At 37.1% G+C, this 17,570-nt stretch overlaps 1 protein-coding gene across 3 annotated transcripts in view; it reads left to right on the top strand.

Moving 5' to 3' along the window:
• LOC126424980 (ectonucleoside triphosphate diphosphohydrolase 5) overlaps positions 1–14,771 on the top strand; it is a 58,091-nt gene extending 43,320 nt beyond the window's left edge. For all 3 annotated transcript variants that reach the window (XM_050087866.1, XM_050087868.1, XM_050087867.1), the window contains exons 8-12: positions 5,432–5,578; positions 6,809–7,032; positions 7,527–7,583; positions 8,427–8,533; positions 13,016–14,771. In XM_050087866.1, coding sequence (XP_049943823.1) covers positions 5,432–5,578; positions 6,809–7,032; positions 7,527–7,583; positions 8,427–8,533; positions 13,016–13,093 — 613 coding nt within the window. In that variant the 3' untranslated portion in view covers positions 13,094–14,771. The remainder of the gene's footprint in view (positions 1–5,431; positions 5,579–6,808; positions 7,033–7,526; positions 7,584–8,426; positions 8,534–13,015) is intronic.
• Positions 14,772–17,570: the final 2,799 nt, after the last annotated feature.

Here is a 17,570-nt window from a genome sequence, read left to right as displayed (position 1 = left end):
TGAAACAATACACTGCCTGGAGGTGATGTGTTGAGCGGTGATGGTGTTGACAAGTATTATGCAAGTATGGTTCAGCATACAAATGGCTATAATGTTGTCTCAAGATGTGCTGCTTGCAGTGAGGCATAGCAATTTAGCATCATTGGAAGGTGTGCTGTGGGTCGCCAGTTCAAATCTGATCAGTTACTTGTTATTTAATATTTTTCATTTGTAAAAGATTCTCAAAATCTCTTGTGTTTGTATATTATGGAATATTCAATGTTTGTATAAATAGTAGCACTCCGTAGAAAGTTCAGCTTTGTTGTGGCTGCATGTTGGTATTTGTAATAAAGGTGCTTCCAGTGCTGAGTTTTGTATTCCATTGGTGATCCAGCTTTTGCATTTTGACTTGAGTGTGGTTTTGACATGACAATACAATTCTTCCTTCCATACCCAAACACAATAGACTATTTGACAAACACTGTATGCTGCAGTAAACTGCTTATGCATCTATCTGAGGCTTATTTTTACTAAAATTTCAGGTATTTTCAGTCTCGTTTCCACTTCAAGGGAGAGGGAGTTGTGACAGGAACGGCACCTGGCCACACCGTGCCAGTAACATGCCAAACCCGATTAACACTTTCCCTGCTACTGACTTGCTCTCTGCATTCCATGCTGAGCACATCTTTGCTATGACTGTGCAGCTCACCAAATGCTGCTACATGTGTTGAGTGCCGGTGTTCCAGCCGCTATGAAATAATCATCCAATTTTAAGAAAACTATTAAGTGAAAAACTTTGATTTTTGCACATCATACAGGCTGATGTCTTTGTTAGGTAAAGGTCTGAATCACTTCGTTATTCCTCATAGTTAAGTAAAACATTGCACACAATTTTGGAGTGTTTGTAGAGGTATAAATCCATTGCGTAGACTTTGCGTATGGTGGATTTTAGCTCATACATTGCAGTGTATGAAATGTAGGTAAGGTATCAAAATTTTATTTAAGATTGAGATCAGAATGATATCTTACTTCGTTCTTGAGTTACTGATTTTTATATCCGATGGATGGTCATGCACAATGTTAAGATTTCTGTCCTTGCACGTCTCAAATCATGTGGTCATTACAATCATCATATTTTGTAAATGGTTCAAGATACTGAAATGATTTTTTTTGCAAATGATATCATGCAAACACACACGTTTTATGATAAATACTTGAAACATTTTTATTCACCGAGACATGTGAGTAACTTGTTCGCAACAGTGAGAGGTCGGCCTAAAGGTGTCCACAGCACCGAAGGGTCAGTGGCTCAGGACACGTACAGACGTCTATAGCACTGTAGGAAAACCCGAGCGGTGTCTGTGTCTACACGTCCACAACGCGTAGGAACAGCGGAGCAGGGCATCTATACACATCCACAGCAGTGATAGGGTTAACATGCTGACTCCTTGTAGATGCATAATAAAAACTGAGAAAAAGATTGAGTTGCAATATGAAAATGAATTTCATAGAGAGAACAATTTTTCTCGCACGTGGGAGATAAGAGTCGCATTGTGAGTTGCAGAATGGATTGAATGGCATCTTAAGCTGGTAGCTGTCATGCAGTAAAGCTGTTTACAGTAGTGGGAATTTATGCAGAAGCATCTTCCTTGATAACTGGATGAGTTCAGTTTACCTATCATTAATTATAATTGTAACTGCACTAGTGATGGAGAGAATGTAGAATGTATGTAGTGCAGACTGAAATGCCACAGGTCACAGGTTCGATGCTAGTCCTATAATAATTTTTTTTGTTGGCATTGGATTATGTTAGTGTATATGACCAAAAATAAGGTTGAGACTGTTGAATTTAAATTAGAAGCTGGTTTATGGCTGCAAAATCAGCATATGAGAAACCATTACTGCAGAGTGGTCATGTTCATGATAAAAGTTTCCGCATAAATTCACTCAAAATTTAATGCTGCTGTGGCAAAGTATCCATTGTAAAATTTTATGATGTGAGACCAGTTTATCTTGCTAATGTTTGTATGATGACTGTTACTGTAGAAATAATAAATCACAACATAACAAATTTGTTTGCATCTGCTGTGTATTGAATATCAAATTGTCCTTTATCTCATCTGTTGTGCAGTCAACACAATGGAGGTTATCAGCTATCATCAAAAGTGAAAGTAGAGAAGGAATAAAGAGAAGAGAGAAGAAAAAGATAAGTTTGTAACAGGATCGAATCTAAGAACCTAAGTGTACAAACTTATGACCTTGTACCCTATGTTCTGCATCATTTCACACACAGTGATAATTGTAATACACTATAAGAAAATTCATTGTAACCCATTGCTTTTCACTTGCCAATGTTTGTTTGCTAGTTCTGAAGTCCAGTTCTCTCTCTCTCTCTCTCTCTCTCTCTCTCTCTCTCTCTCTCTCTCTCTCCTCCCTCCCTACTTCCAGCTTACCCTCTCAAGTTTCACCCACCTTTGTCATACAGAGCAATTAGTTTATATGACTTCCAGTGGCAATGATTCCTCAGAATTGGTCCACTACTGCCCTGCATGTTACTATTTCAGCACAGTTATTATTAGTGCTGTACATACTGTCCCTGACAAAAAAAAGTGAAGCACCTAGAAGACCCCATCAGATGTCACTGTAACTTTGTCCACGTATGCACTGTCAGCGGGTATCTAAATGACGTAGAATTGCAATTCTCTCTGACAGGTAGAATGGCTACCAGGGTGCATTAGTGTTGTTCATGTGTAGTGTTGTTACCAGACTTTGTAGGGTGTGTAAAAGGTGTGAACTATGTCAGATGTTTAGTGATCACTTTGAAGGGCACAGAGGTACCACGTACTAGTGTGAGAAAGTGTTATCAGCTCCATACAGAGTTAGAAAGGAGCTATACTGTGGGTATCCATTTGTCCAGCTTGTCGAGTTGTGCAGTATCCAGATTTGTGGGCATTTGTATGTGACAGTAGCCCAATGTTGCACTGCACGGTAACAGAACAGCAGGCATACTCGTCATAGAGGTTCTTGTTGAATGTGTCTAGCCACCAAGAGGGAGGATTGTAATATCGTGCACTGAGCACAGAGTAACCCCCTCACAACTCCACCTGCCACCCAGGAATAAGTAAAGGACTTCCGTATCCTTGGTCAGAGACTAGCAGTAACTGGTCTAGGGAATTAATGTCCCATTTATAGGTTGCCAATAATGCCACAACACAGAGGGCTGCTTTTGGAGTGGTTCTGTGACCAGGAAGTGTGAACTACCAATTAACTGTCACATTGTGTGAAGTGATGACTCACAGTTCTGCATTAGCCCAGATGACTGTCATCAGCGGTTATGGCGGTGACCTGGGGAGAGGTTCTGTTCTTCCATTGTTTTGGATAGGTATGGTAGTGTTGTTTTTGGTGTCATGGTGTGGGCAGCTATTCGGTACAACTTATGGCAACAGTCGGTTGTGACAACCCTCCAACCACAGGTGACATGGATGTGTGCATTCGGCAATTTCCAGACAGTATCGCAGGGTCCCCGATTATCACATCAAATGTAATTTCTGATCTGTTTCCATGTCAGAAATCGTAGTTTACCAGTCAAATACGTTTCTGTTGCTCTGCAACATCGTAGGCTGCTATTTTCCCATCAAATCTTTTTGTTGCTCTGTAAAATCAGAGGTCATTATTTTTCCATCTGAATCATTGGCAGTCACATTTTTAACATTCTCGTCTCACTCAACATACTTACACAAATACCGTCTCATGACAGAAATTTTGTATCCATATTCCCAAGCTTATGTATGGAAACTTGTTTTAAGATAAGCAGCACTCGGAAAATTTATTAATAAGTTTATTCTGCTTTTATTATGTTGAATGCGATTTTCATGTTGCTTGGGTGATTTACATTAAATGTCGATGAAAAATCAACTCTAAAGTAAATTTTTCGTTTTCTTGTTACATTCCTTTAATTCTATCTTTACAACTATTCTAATTTAAATAAAAATCCCCCATGATGTTGTATAGAACAGTATTAAAATTGCTCATGGGCAGAGAGTTAAGGGAAATCTGATACTACAACATTGTCACAGATATCCTGTGTCCTCACATGTTACTTTTGAGACAGTATTTTGGTGCCATTTTTCAACAGGACAATGATCATTTACACATGGCACAGGCAAAATATCCAGATCTGTCTGTGATAGAACATGTGGTAACAGCTCAGATGTCTACTCCATCCCACTGCCAGTATGCAAGATATCAAGGATCAGTTGTGGACCAGTTTGCCACAGGAGGGGGCACAATGACTGGGTGACACTCCAACCGAATGAGTCCATGCATTCAAAAAGAGGTGCTGTAACATCATTCTGACAAGTGGTCTTCTGTTCAAAGTTCTTTATAAATTTAACTCAATTTTCTAGTATTGCTCCCACAAGTAATGTGCATTTTCTCTGATGTTTCAACAGATATCTGCAATTCTGTTTTTGTGATGGCCATCTGGAATGAGCCTAAACAAATACTGCTCATAAAGTCTTTAAAGTAATGCCCAGCAGTGGTTTGTTTCCTGTTACAAAGAGTCTTTTAAGTAGAATTTTATGTTCCCATTCAACAGAGTAGTCTGAAATTAGTCTGAGATATTTGGTATATTGATACATGTTAACTTGAACATTCAAACGCCAAGAATGATCAGTGTTTCAGCAGTGACACTTATACTGCCCTGACCTGCGCCTATTGCTACTGTCAAGCAGCGCTGAACAACTGAATCTGTTATAGTTTGCTTCCTTACAGTAGTTACTTTACCCTTAGTTTCCATGTATATTTCAGTGTTATACTCTCTCATAATTACACTCTAAGGGGGGGGGGGGGGGTGGAAATGCACCACAAAGAAATTTTCAGAATGGAACAGAAATCGATAGATGGGATATACGTGTACAGACAAACAAAGATTACAATTTCAGAAAAAAATTGAAGATATATAATGTGTTGGTCCATCTCTGCCTCTTATGCAAGCAGTTATTCAGTTTGGCATTGATTTGTAGTGTTGTTGGATAGAATATGGCACGATATCCATGAGGACATCCAACAACTCTATCAATGATAAGCTGAATAACTGCTTGCATAAGGGCCAGAGGTGGACTAATGCATTATTGATTTTCTCAATTTGTGAAGCTCTTTCTCTTGAATAAATCATCCAGTGTTTCTGAAATTGTAATAATTTGTTCGTCTGCACATGTAAGACACATCGATTTCCATCCCATTTAGATAATTCCTTCAAGGTGTGTCCCTTTTTTTGTCTTGGAGTGTATTTTCTGGAAAATAATAATTTACTTTCAAAGATAGCAATGGTATGTGGTTTTCTTTTATATCATTGGAAGATCTTCCTTGAGAAGTTTCAGTGTAATGACCTCAACTAGTGTGTTCCATGTGGAATAGGACATTTTAATTGCATACTCTTCTCCTTTTTCAGCTATTTGGGCTTGGGGCTGATGGCTGCTCGGAAGGGGGTCCTGTTGCAGGGCAACAAGTCTGATGTAAAGGAAATCCACAGTGACTGTGTAAACCCCATCATCAATGGCAAAGAGTGGACCTTCAGTGGAAGTACATATCTTGTGAGGTACGCTGCTTTAAAGCTCTCTCTGCAAAATATTTTTGTCAGATTGGTATGGTATCTTGGTTTGAGGTAAACTGACTGTAAAATGAGCATATTTAAAGTGTGATAGTGTTTATATTTGGACTTCTCACCTGACAATAACTGATGGTTTGGCTTTTGTAGTATTTTTAACTCTACTGGACATTCTATACCAGCAGGTATCAGTAAATCTCACTGACTTTTTTGGATTTCAGAATTGATGAAGTTTTCAGGTTTCCATTCACGTCATCGTGTTGGAGTGTGACCCCGCCCCACCCCACCCTTTACACACACAGTAGGCACTGCATACATGTAGTGTTACAAATACTGTAATGGAGCATGTCGTGTGTGTGTGTGTGTGTGTGTGTGTGTGTGTGTGTGTGTGTGTGTGTGTGTGTGTGTGTGTGTGTGTGTGTGTGTCCGCGCGCGCGCTCTGGGGATTTCTCTGTTAGTAGTTAAATGAAAAAGAAAGTATATGGAAGAAAATTGACAAATATAAAAACAATCATATTAAAAATGTTTGATTGTGATAATAGAAAACTGCTGCTGAGTGTGATAGTATGGAGGATTTAGTGAATGGAACATCATTGTAATAAGGGTGAAGAAGGTCAAGCTGAGAGAGAAATCTTTGGAGAGAGGACACACCATTGAATTGAATTGAAGTTGAGTGCTGTCTAGCATATAGATCTGAAAGAAGCTAAAAAGCTGTAGAAGCTTTTAATTTCCAATTTTTTTATTCTACACAGAAATCTAAGAATGAGATAAATCATCACATACACACTCTGTGCCTTTAGAAGGAGTGGGGCAGTGGGTGACGGAAGTTACTGTTTATGAATGGAGTCTAAGGACAGCAAATCTCCAGGAGAATATAGTACTTCTGTGTAATTCGCTGTAAAAATTTAATTTTCTATAGATTGTTGAAAGGTCCAATTTATTTATTCTTGTGGAAGTTGCACATTGTGGAATAATTTCATAAAAGTGATTTTCTGTGCAAAATGTTGTTGGGCCACAAAGTGCAGTCCATCTTATAATCTCATGGCTGCAAGGAACCAGGTTATGATATATTATTTTATAACAGTACCACACCCTGATTAATTTCCTCAAACCAATATTTGGAAACCCATTATCAGTGATACATACAAATTTATTACATAATTAAGTAGTTTTTAATATTTAACTCATGTTCAAATATATTTACTGCAATTGTTGTTACAGTGGTCCTCCACCAGACAGGGCAGTCTACCAAGAAATCAAAGGTGGTGCCAACAAGGTTGGTGAAAAGAAGCCAATAGTAGATTGGAAGCGCTGTTCCCAGTTAGTCCGGGCTTACGTGGCTGGGAAAGTGGAGAAGCCCCAACCAGTTGAGCTCAATCGAAAGGATCGTACGATCAATGCATTCTCTTACTATTTTGACCGGGCAACAGAGTTTGGTCTCATTGGTAAGTGAGCAATTATCTTGCGGTTGTTCTCTGTGGTACATCATCTCTATCAGTAGGATGTTACAAAAACTTTTGTAGTAGACTAAGAAAAGATTTTGTTCTGTTGCTTGTTTCAAATGAATGAGGAGGAAATTGAAGAGGGGATTTGGTGTTGACTAATTGTTTCAGATGAACTGATGACATTAAAAGCTTTTGAAGTGGGCATGTCTTGATGAATATTGTTTTCTTAATTAAACTATAACACTCACAAACATATATATTATACTGTAATTTAACAGTCTCCCATGTAAAAAAAATATTTCTTGGACCATTATTGCTGAACACTTAATTCATACATCAGCAAACTCCCACATGCTGATCTTGCCAGTCAAATAATTTGATTGATAACTTGAAAACATTGTAAGATTCTGCAAATGGAAAGCAGCTGTACCTTCAACATGACTTGCGGTGTAGATGATGATCATTTGTTCTCATACATTGATCCTTTGTTTCAGATCCATTCAGTGGTGGAGTTGTCACAGTTAAGCAGTTTGAGGATGCTGCCAAGAAAAGTAAGTGACTGCCCATACTTTTTTTGCACAGTCAGTTTTGTGGAAAAGTCAGATTTTTATTTTATAGTGGTGGGCAAAAATACGAACAATTTTATATATAAAAGTGGCACCACAAGAAACTTTATTCTGAAGTTGAAATTTGACTGTTGAAAAAACCTGTGAAACATTGTAGTAGGCTTTTAAAATTTCAGATAATCCGTCCCAATGAAATTAATAAATTTCATGAATTACCATATTTTAGTTTTATAATCATTGGTATTGTATCATAGCTGTATTTAGTAGTCCAGTAAATTGCTGGCACTTCTTTTTATAGTATGTATTACTTGCCACTTGTCAAATAGTTTTTTTCTTTATTGGGTAACTAGACTAGTAGACTTTTAAAAATAGTCGGATGCTGCAAACGGAAGAGACCATCAGCGTGACTTGCTGTGCAAATGATAGATGAAGGATACTCTGTCATGTGGTGGTGTCACATATCATAAACAAAATATATTTGCCTTTTTTAATAAAATATTGATATCGCTTGCCTCTAGTTAGCTAGCCATCTACAGTTCTGGAATGCTGTTATCAAGTGATGATCTATGCATTAAATTAAACATAAAGTAATTTGATAATTCCCTTAAGTGAATTTTCCTTTTGATGCAGTGGAATGTGGATGTCATTATTATATTAATCTGACTTGGTATAGGATAGAACCTTATTTTGAGCCAACATCATTGTTTCTCTATAGTTGTGGGTTACTCATTTGCTTCCTGTGTTCATTAAAACATAGTTTTTATTTTTCCTAGAGAAGGATCAGCTTATAAAGAGTTAAAATGTCTCACCAAATTCTTAATTTCTCAGGTTGTGAAACGCCAAATGCTGAGCAGCCCTTCATGTGTCTTGATCTGACGTTCATCACTGTGCTGCTGCAGGATGGCTTTGGTTTGAAGCCAGAGAAGTCATTAAATGTAAGTGACACTTGGTGAAAATGCCATATGAATTTGATGAATCAATTTACTTAATTAACATTTCGATTTTTTGATAAGCTTTTTTTTTATTTTGTGTAAGAAACTATGTATTTGGAATAAGTAAATATTGCCTGTAGTTGGAAAACAAATAATCTACTTGAATCCAGATTTTGATGGTTGTGTCCCTCATTTATATGGCCAGGATCTCGCAAGGAATCTTTCACGCATCCAAAATTGCAAAAGTTCTTGTGAAGAAATTTTGATTTTTGAATACAGTTCAGACATTTATAGTCTTCAAGTTGTATGGTAGTATTATAGCAGGAGATGCTAACCTGTTAGGTTTAACACATCTTTTGTTCATATAACAAATCCATATCTGAATGGCTGTTTGTATTTACTCTTAATACTGTGAAATTGAGGAAACTTCAGAAAATCATGTTCTGTACCTTCATTAGTTTGAGGGCTATCCAGAAAGAAATAGATATTTGAAATAAAAAATTAACAATATGGAAAAACCAAATGTTATTACATACATTGTAAAGGAACACTCTTAAACTATTTTTCTGCATAGTCACCATTAAAATTGAGACACGTATCATACTGTGGCACAAGTTTTTCAATACTGTCTCTTTAGAAATCTGCTGTCTTCGATTGTGAACATTGGTTTATACCAGCAAGCAGTTCGGCATGTTTCAAAGTGTTGTATAGTGAGCCATGTCATTGTGGGAAGAGGTGGTAGTCACTTGATACCAAATCCGGGCTGTATGTTGGATGATCAAACAACTTCCATCCAAAACCCCGTATGCTCTCTCTGGTTTGATTGGCAGTGTGTGGATGTGCGTTGTTGTGGGAAAACAAAAGTTTTGCACCACGTTTTCCCCGCCACATATTTTGTATCACCTGCCTTAACTTTGTCAAATATTGACAGTACCTCTCTGAGTTAGTTGTGACTTGTTCAAGGAAACCAATAATAATCATTCCCTTAGAATACCAAAACACAGTAGCTATGATCTTTCTTGCTGAAAGCGTTTGCAAACACTTCCTTAGTTTCTTGGGGGAATTTGTTTTGTCATTCCATCAGTGACTTTTTTTGGTTCACAAAATCTACTTCACCCAAGTCTTGTCCCCAGTTATGATACGACGAACTCTGTATCATTTCTCTCGTAATCTTTGAGGAAGATCAGTGCTGCATTAAGTCTGTTGTTTATGGTCTTCCATCAGGATTTTGGGAACCCACCTTTCACAAAAATTGTGGTAACCTGACTTCTCTGGCACCATTTCATGCACCAGAGCCCTTCTAATTTGGAAAAATGTCGCGAAAGTTCCGTAATTGTGAAGCAATGATTTTCATGAATTTCGTCATTGATTTTCATCACCAGTTTGTCAGTCACAAGGCTAGGCCTACCACTGCATTCCTCATCATGAACATTGGTATGGCAGTTTTTAAAATAAATGCACCATTACCTCATTTGACTTTCACTCGTTATTCCATTTCTGTACACATCACAATGGTTGCAATAAATTTCAGTTGGTCTGCAGTTTTTTGCCAACAAAAACCTAATCGTGGAACGCACCTCACAAGTGATGCGATTTTCTATTACAGCACACATTTTAACCCGTCACAGAAAGCAAAGTAGCAGAGACATAGACTGTACGCTACCACTGCAGGATGCGTACTGAGTGTAGGGACGTATGGCACATAGATGGCAACTGCAGCCCCTCCCACTGCTGCGCTAAACCAAATCATCTGTTACTTTCTGGATAGCCATTGTATATATCCGGCCCATTTCTATTGCAGAATATCTATAGTCTGATGTGTGTTGAATAATGTTGTTACATGGTGTGGAATTGTGGAACAAACTGCAATGCATTCTTGTTCTCTTGAGGTAATAGTGCTGCTGAGATGCCACTGTTTCATAAATGTCATATCTTGTTTCATTTACATGCAGTGGAAATGACAGCTGTCATTTAATTTAATTGCTTTGCAACAGTGTGTTTACTAAAGACACTTCAAATTGGTTGACAGTTTCTTATAATAATTTTATTTATTTAGTGACTTGTTTATTGAAACTCTGAGTGAATGGATAAAACTGGAGACTGCATAAAGAAGCCTGTCACCTGTCAACGTTTCCTGAGTATTAGATATGTCCAGCTAGGAATTGTTTCACTCTTGGACTTGGATGTGGAAGGACTGCAGTTCAAATTCGTTTCTGACTATACTGCTTGGAGTTTTCCATGGTGTTCCTTGATCACTTAGAAAAGTGCCGGGATCATTCCTATTCCTGTTTCCTTCCCATTCTTCTCCAAATGAACTTATTATCCAACTGTGGTGAATTCAGTTTCGGTGGGATGTTAAAGTCTTATCTTTCCTCCAATTTCTCAAACACATTGTAAGAAGGCTTGGACTATATGTTCGAGTAAGTGTGTGTTTACTAGCTTCTTTCCTCAAACTGACAGTACATGATGAGAAATTTCCAAGGAGGTCATAGTTATTCTGTACAATACCCCAGGCATTCTCTTAATTGGTTTAGTGGATTCGAGACAATTGATGGATTTGCTTCTCTAGTTGATGTTCTTTTGGTTCTAATTTGGGCTTTTCAACAATCTGGTCAGCCTGTTTTGTATGTCTCTTCAAGTCACGTCTCTCTCTCTCTCTCTCTCTCTCTCTCTCTCTCTCTCTCTCTCTCTCCCCATGTGAATGAGGTGTTACATCGCTGAAACAGAGCATATTACAAAGTGCTGTCTGGACATAATAGTGGTCACTCATTTGTATGCATTTTGTGCTTTCTAGGAACTTTGGGACTACTTTTAATAATGGGTGTTGAAACTACATTGAGAGAAATGTAAGTGGAAATCTTTGAGCCCCACATGTAGGCAGCCATTGGTCTGAAAATTATTTGAACTGCACAGTGCTTTACATTTCATCAAGGTCCAAACCATCTCACCCAACCAATTTTAAATAGAGCTCAAGAGACAGCCACACAATAAAGGAATTTACTTGGGGTGGCTATATTTGTTTCTCACCATGGCAAAGATCAGCAGCAGAAGGGAAAATCCTTAGGTCACATTCACCCAATGTGAGCAGTTAAGCATTAAAAAGTGATTTGAAAATGAAAGAGTTTTGACTGATATTTATAAATGACTTATTAGATGACAACATGTAGCAGAAAGTTGCAACCAGCTCTGCTTTATTGGCACAGTTTCTGGAAAGTCTCTCTCACTCAAGAGTGTTATTTCTGAGGAATTGCTACATATTGCAATTCACACAGGAGGAATGTGGTCTTCTGGTCTAAGGAAAATCTCATGATGCATGAGGGTTGGAAAGGAACACATTCTGGGTTAAGATAGAGGCTGGAATGTCATCACAGTACCTGGTTGAGCCTCATCACACCAGGCAACTCATTATGGGGAATAATGAAGCCCCATGTGGCTAAATGTTGCTACAAGTCTAATGAAGGCATTTTTAAAAGAGTTGAGGAACCCTTTCTATGTGCAGCTCCTGAGGTGCTCCGTAAGATGATGATAAGAAAATGACTCGTAGATATCTGTATAAGGTGCGATAGTGCGCATACAGATCTGCTGGATACATGGATTTTGTGTATATACTCTATTGATGTAGGAGTATGGGGACTTTCTGGGCACACTGTATTCGCAAAGAAGCATAGTTCATTTACTTACTTGTAACCCAATTTAGATTTTGTCATGTTTCCTTGTTTACTCTCCTTTTCAGTGTAATTTCAGCCAATACCAGGATACTTAAAACAGCATACAGTCAGATTCTAAATTCTATTTTAATAAGTCTATTGCCTGAATTGACAGCCACTTCTGAATGGCCATTGTTGTGGTGCTGACTGTTGTTTATTTTTACTGACAGTTCAGCAGTTCAACTAAAAAACTCATCACCCCTTTTTCTGTACTACTCAACTGCTCGACTGCAGACAGCATGTGTACATAACTTTGACTTCTTTAAGAATTTCACAAAGAACGTATGTTGCAACTTGAGGAACCTCATCGGGTAAGGAAAAAATAATAAAGCATATTTTTTCTGGAACTTCTGCATCAAATTTCTGAACCAAGTCTGCCTGGATGATGGCCACCTTTAACTGCTGTAGCCCATTTTTTTACCATTGCATTGTTGATACGGCTTCCTCTGTAAACTTCTCTGATCTACCAATTAATTTTTACCACTTTCATGGCTTCTATGCATAGAAGATTGATCACAATTTATCATTAACACTTGGCAGTATTTTTAAAAGATTAAGTCATTTTAAATAATGACCAATGAATTTAGTTGGCTATGAATGCTTCAGTTAGGGTACTGCTGGTAACTAAGATATATGCAGGTACTTACAGTGCATTGTGCAGTTTTCCAGCTGCAGCACTGTAGTAAGTATTTATAAAAAAGAACTTATTTTTAAAAACAAACTTTGTTCAGTTATCCAAATACTCCATTCTGAATATGGCTTTTCTTATTTTTTTCAGTTGTACAAGAAAATTGATGGTCATGAGATCAGCTGGGCTCTTGGTGCTGCATTCCATATCCTTCAAAATGGATTGTGATAGTTGGCCAACACCATTAACATATTGTTGTTTGATTCTTCTCTCCATTTTATTTTCCTGTTGTTTTAACTGTTCCAAAGTATTAGCCCAATGATGTGCCTTACCTGTGTGTGTGTGTGTGTGTGTGTGTGTGTGTGTGTGTGTGTGTGTGTGTGTGTGTGAGCGTGTGCGCAGATTTGTTTCTGTGGATAACTGTACAATATTAAGTTTTAGTAGTCTTGTTTATATACTGTTACATGTGACCAGTGAAATCAGTATTTTGATAAAAGTTTTTACAGATTTGAAATATTTCCATCTGATATTAGGTACATGTATTGTTGTTAAAGAGGGTGGGTAAGACAAATTCAAGAGTTGTTTCATCAATCATTTGAAGACATGGTTCTCATTACGTAAACAATGTGTCATCCAGCATCCTTCATTACCTGTAGTTCCTGAATTTTTAGATCGCGATTTCTGTAGAAGGAAACTTTTGTAATAGTGGTCAAGATATATTGTGATAGAAAATGCATATCTGTCTGTTAATTAAACTTCATTATAGACAAAGACAGGTGCATATATTTTGAAAATGCACTGAGATTTACTGCATGCATCAAATGCTATCAAGTGTAAAGCAGTGGTAGGATAATTTATTGATTTTAAATTTTCGATAAAGTTTATATGCCAATGTAGAATATTCTAGGGTTATTTCCTTTAAATTTTGCAAATCAATTTCATCTCATATTCTGGATTTTTATATCAGATAAATAATTTCATCTTAAGTAATGGGCAGGTTTTTATATTTTGTGGCATTTGAACAGCTTTATGGGTGATAGTGATAATGCCCTCTATGCTATGAGGACTTGTTGGCCTGCATTTCAAGTGGCTGTGACAGAGCAACATACCAGAATGATGTTATTGTTGAAGACTTTAGTTTGGGGACCAGACTTAAGAAAGTGTTGTGGCTATTGTCAGTAACATGTTCATGAAGAGTGTTTATGATTATCTTCAGTATTCAACCAAGAAATACTATTGAAATGTTCAAAACATGTGATTAATTAGTCTAAAGTAGTTTCGATGGCAAAATCTACTAAGGCCATTCATTATTAAAAGTATTAAAGAATCTGCAGAGGACAAGCTTTGAAAGGAAATGATAGTTTTCTCTCATCCAAAATAAGGGAGTGTGTGTTTGTGTGCTTTCACTAATTTGATCATATTTTTGTTATCTACCCAAGTTATATTTTGTTCCACAGATAATGCAGAATCATGATCATTTTCATAAAAAAAAAACCTTACTTTGCATTTATTGTTTACATTGTGTCCTGAAATTTGTCATCTCTGAAACATTTTATCATAGTGTGTTATTTTAAGAACAACAGTTGTGATATGTTAGACCTTTAATTATAAAAAGGTATATTTTTAAATGTGTAGATGAAACAGTGTTGTTACTGTATTTTATAAAATTTCATTCTTTTTGTTGCTTTTGTGGCAGAGATCACACATTTATTTATTCTTGTTTTATTGTTATGCCTGAAAGAGAAATGGTTGTGAAGAAATATGGGATTTGTAAATGGTTATCTTGCAGACTGTGCGCCTGTTTTGAATCACCTTAACCAGCACTCTTTATTTTTGGTTGTTCTATTCAAAATTAAGAAAATAGTCTTCCATAATAACTCAATAAAATTGGACAGTTTCATTCTGACTTGTATATCTTTTATTTACTAGTCGTTAACACATACCTGGCGTTTATCAAAGATATATTTTCAAAATGAGGTTGGTTATTCAGATAAGCTATGTCAATATATTTATTTGTTTGTAGTCACCTTATAGCGGATATGCTGAGTCGCAGATAGGCACAACAAAAAGGCTCTCGCAATTATAGCTTTCGGGCATTAAGGCCTTCGTCAACATTAGAAAACACACAAACACACACATACACATACACATACACATGCACGTGCGTGCGTAAACGCAATTTGCACACAACTCGCATACATTCCGTCCTGGATTTTCCATTGTTTTATTTATTAGTTTGGTAATATATATTGATTTTAATAATCCAAATACCAGACTGTGAGCCATTTTTCAAGGTTCTAATCGCATATGTGAGATAATGTGTGTCATTTAAGTAATGTTTTGGTGCTTTATTGGCAACTACATCATGAAAAGGTAATTCTGTCATATATTGAACTGCTGTAACTTACACACAATAGGTATTTGCAACCTACATAATCTGAAGCTCATAAAAGTTTCAAATTGTATTCCTCCACTCGAACCTCAGAATTACACTGTGTCCAGAAGTTTGACAGTGGTGGGAATTCTAAGAAATCACAATACATAAGAGATACGGTAGCGAGATATGAGCTTTCAGATTTCTGTAAAATGAAATTAAGTTAATTTTCAAAATGTATCCACAGCACAGTGTTTAGAGATTGGGTGGTAGCTCAGTTAGTTGAGAGGGAATGTGGTTGTGGAAATTGGTCGTATTACTCTGTTGAAGAAAATGTCCTATCATTCACTGGCAAAGATCTCAGAAAACTATGTAGTATGTAGACCTGGATGGCAGAAAAGGATCTGAACACTACTGCTAAAAGTCCAGCACTGTAATTGTTGTCTCTAGGAAATGAACATGCTGAACATCAGAAGTGTTTGATGGACATTAAAATAGTGTGACAGGACTGCTACTTTTCATGGCAGACTATTGCTACAGCCCTGTGATGCTGTTTGCAGGCAACTACATCTACACCCATACTCTGTGAAGTGCATAGTAGAAGGTCCTTCCCATTGTACCTATTTTTAGGGTCTCTTCCCATTACATTACATTCATATATGGAGCTTGGGAAGAATGGCTTTTTAAATGTGGTTTGTCGGCTGTTATTAATCTAATTTTGTCCTTAGGATCACTATGGGAACTATATGTTGTTGTGTATTCCTAAATTCATCATTTACAACATAGACTGTGTGTTCAGTTTGAAGAAATGAATGTAATTTGCATAAACAGGTGAGAAGAGCTGTGATATTGTTATGCTATTGGCAGTTGGTTGCTGGCATAGCTGGGCGTAAGACCATTAATTGTAAGTTAATGAAGTTAACTTTTTGAGTAACAAATTAACTCTTAAGTTTGAAAAACATTAACAGTCTCTTTAACTTCTGTTAACTTTCCTTGAGTCTGTTAATTGTTACTTAGGTACCTACTATTTATGACAAAAGTAGTGCTGTGCCACCTGCGAAAATCGTATTATGACAAGTTTTGGTCATGTAATTGTATGGCTACGCGATTGATGTATGAGTGTGAGTGAGAATAACTATAGGTGTTGGCTGCTTATTGTAGTTTGTTTACTGAGTTCGCATTAATTGCTACTTTTGTTATTGGATTGACTGTGGAAAGTAAATCATGGAATCAAATTCTAGGGCTCATACTTTGAGCCTTAACAGTTTGAAACAACACTTCAACATGTAAAAAGAGCAACTGAATCACTGTGTGTTCAGTTTGAAGAAACATTGAAGGCAGGGTCCGGTCGAGGCAAGCCAAAAAGAGAAATCAGTGTTGGGCATTCGGATATCAATGGCAGAGCCAGTAGCAGTAATCTGTCTAAAAGAATACAACAGAGAAGCATTGGTGTGTCTTGGTGTTGCAGCAATTGGCAGCAGGGTGTGTCAAGCTAAAGTGAACCAGTGCATAGTAAATTTTGTTGTTCCGGACATGATTCCTTTACATGTTGACGAACTGAAGTCACTTGATAAGCTGTTAAAAACTTTAAACCCCAGCAAAAGTTCAGTTTCGAAGAGAATATTGGGCAGACACATCATTGATGGACACATTCTTAAATCTTCATCCCATTAAGGGCAATATGCACCAAGAATCAAATACTAGCTTATTCTCCTGTATTTTGATTCTCACGTGATTCAGTATTGATAAATAAATAATTATTAAAGTAAATGATTAAATTTTTTTTGTCCTACCTAAACTTTGCCAACCAAAAATTTGTATTTAAAAAGTGGTAATGTGTTTGATTCACTTGCTCATTTCACTACACTCACAGATATAGTTTTACTACTACAAATGAACTTCAACTTCCAATAAAACTCCTGTAAAGTAACACTTTAACATTGAGTGAATTTATCTTTTTAGTAATGGATTAACGCTCAGGGAAGTTAACTTTCTGATAAACATTGCCCAGCTATGGTGATTGGCTTTCATTCACAGACTTGTAAGTCTAAGTGTCTGAGATTCTGTCCGGAGTGATTTAAGGTAGACCAACCAGTTTCGAACCGGGGGGGGGGGGGGGGGGGGGGGCAAATGTGAGATTTATTGGATGAACCCAGAGGTGTAATCCTTATAAAAGAGGACACTTCACAAAATCTTATTTCAACCAATTCTTGAGCATTTTCGTACTTCCATTCCTGATCTTGTAATCTCCCTCTTCCTTCCATCTATTGGCCACATTAAACAATGCCCAATCCAAGTAATCAATAAGCAAAGTCTTTTATGAAGATTTGA

Source organism: Schistocerca serialis, chromosome 10, assembly GCF_023864345.2.
Source record: "Schistocerca serialis cubense isolate TAMUIC-IGC-003099 chromosome 10, iqSchSeri2.2, whole genome shotgun sequence".
Taxonomy (NCBI): domain Eukaryota; kingdom Metazoa; phylum Arthropoda; class Insecta; order Orthoptera; family Acrididae; genus Schistocerca; species Schistocerca serialis.
The sequence above is the reverse complement of the archived record's forward strand: the minus strand, read 5'-3'. Positions and strand labels throughout refer to the sequence as shown.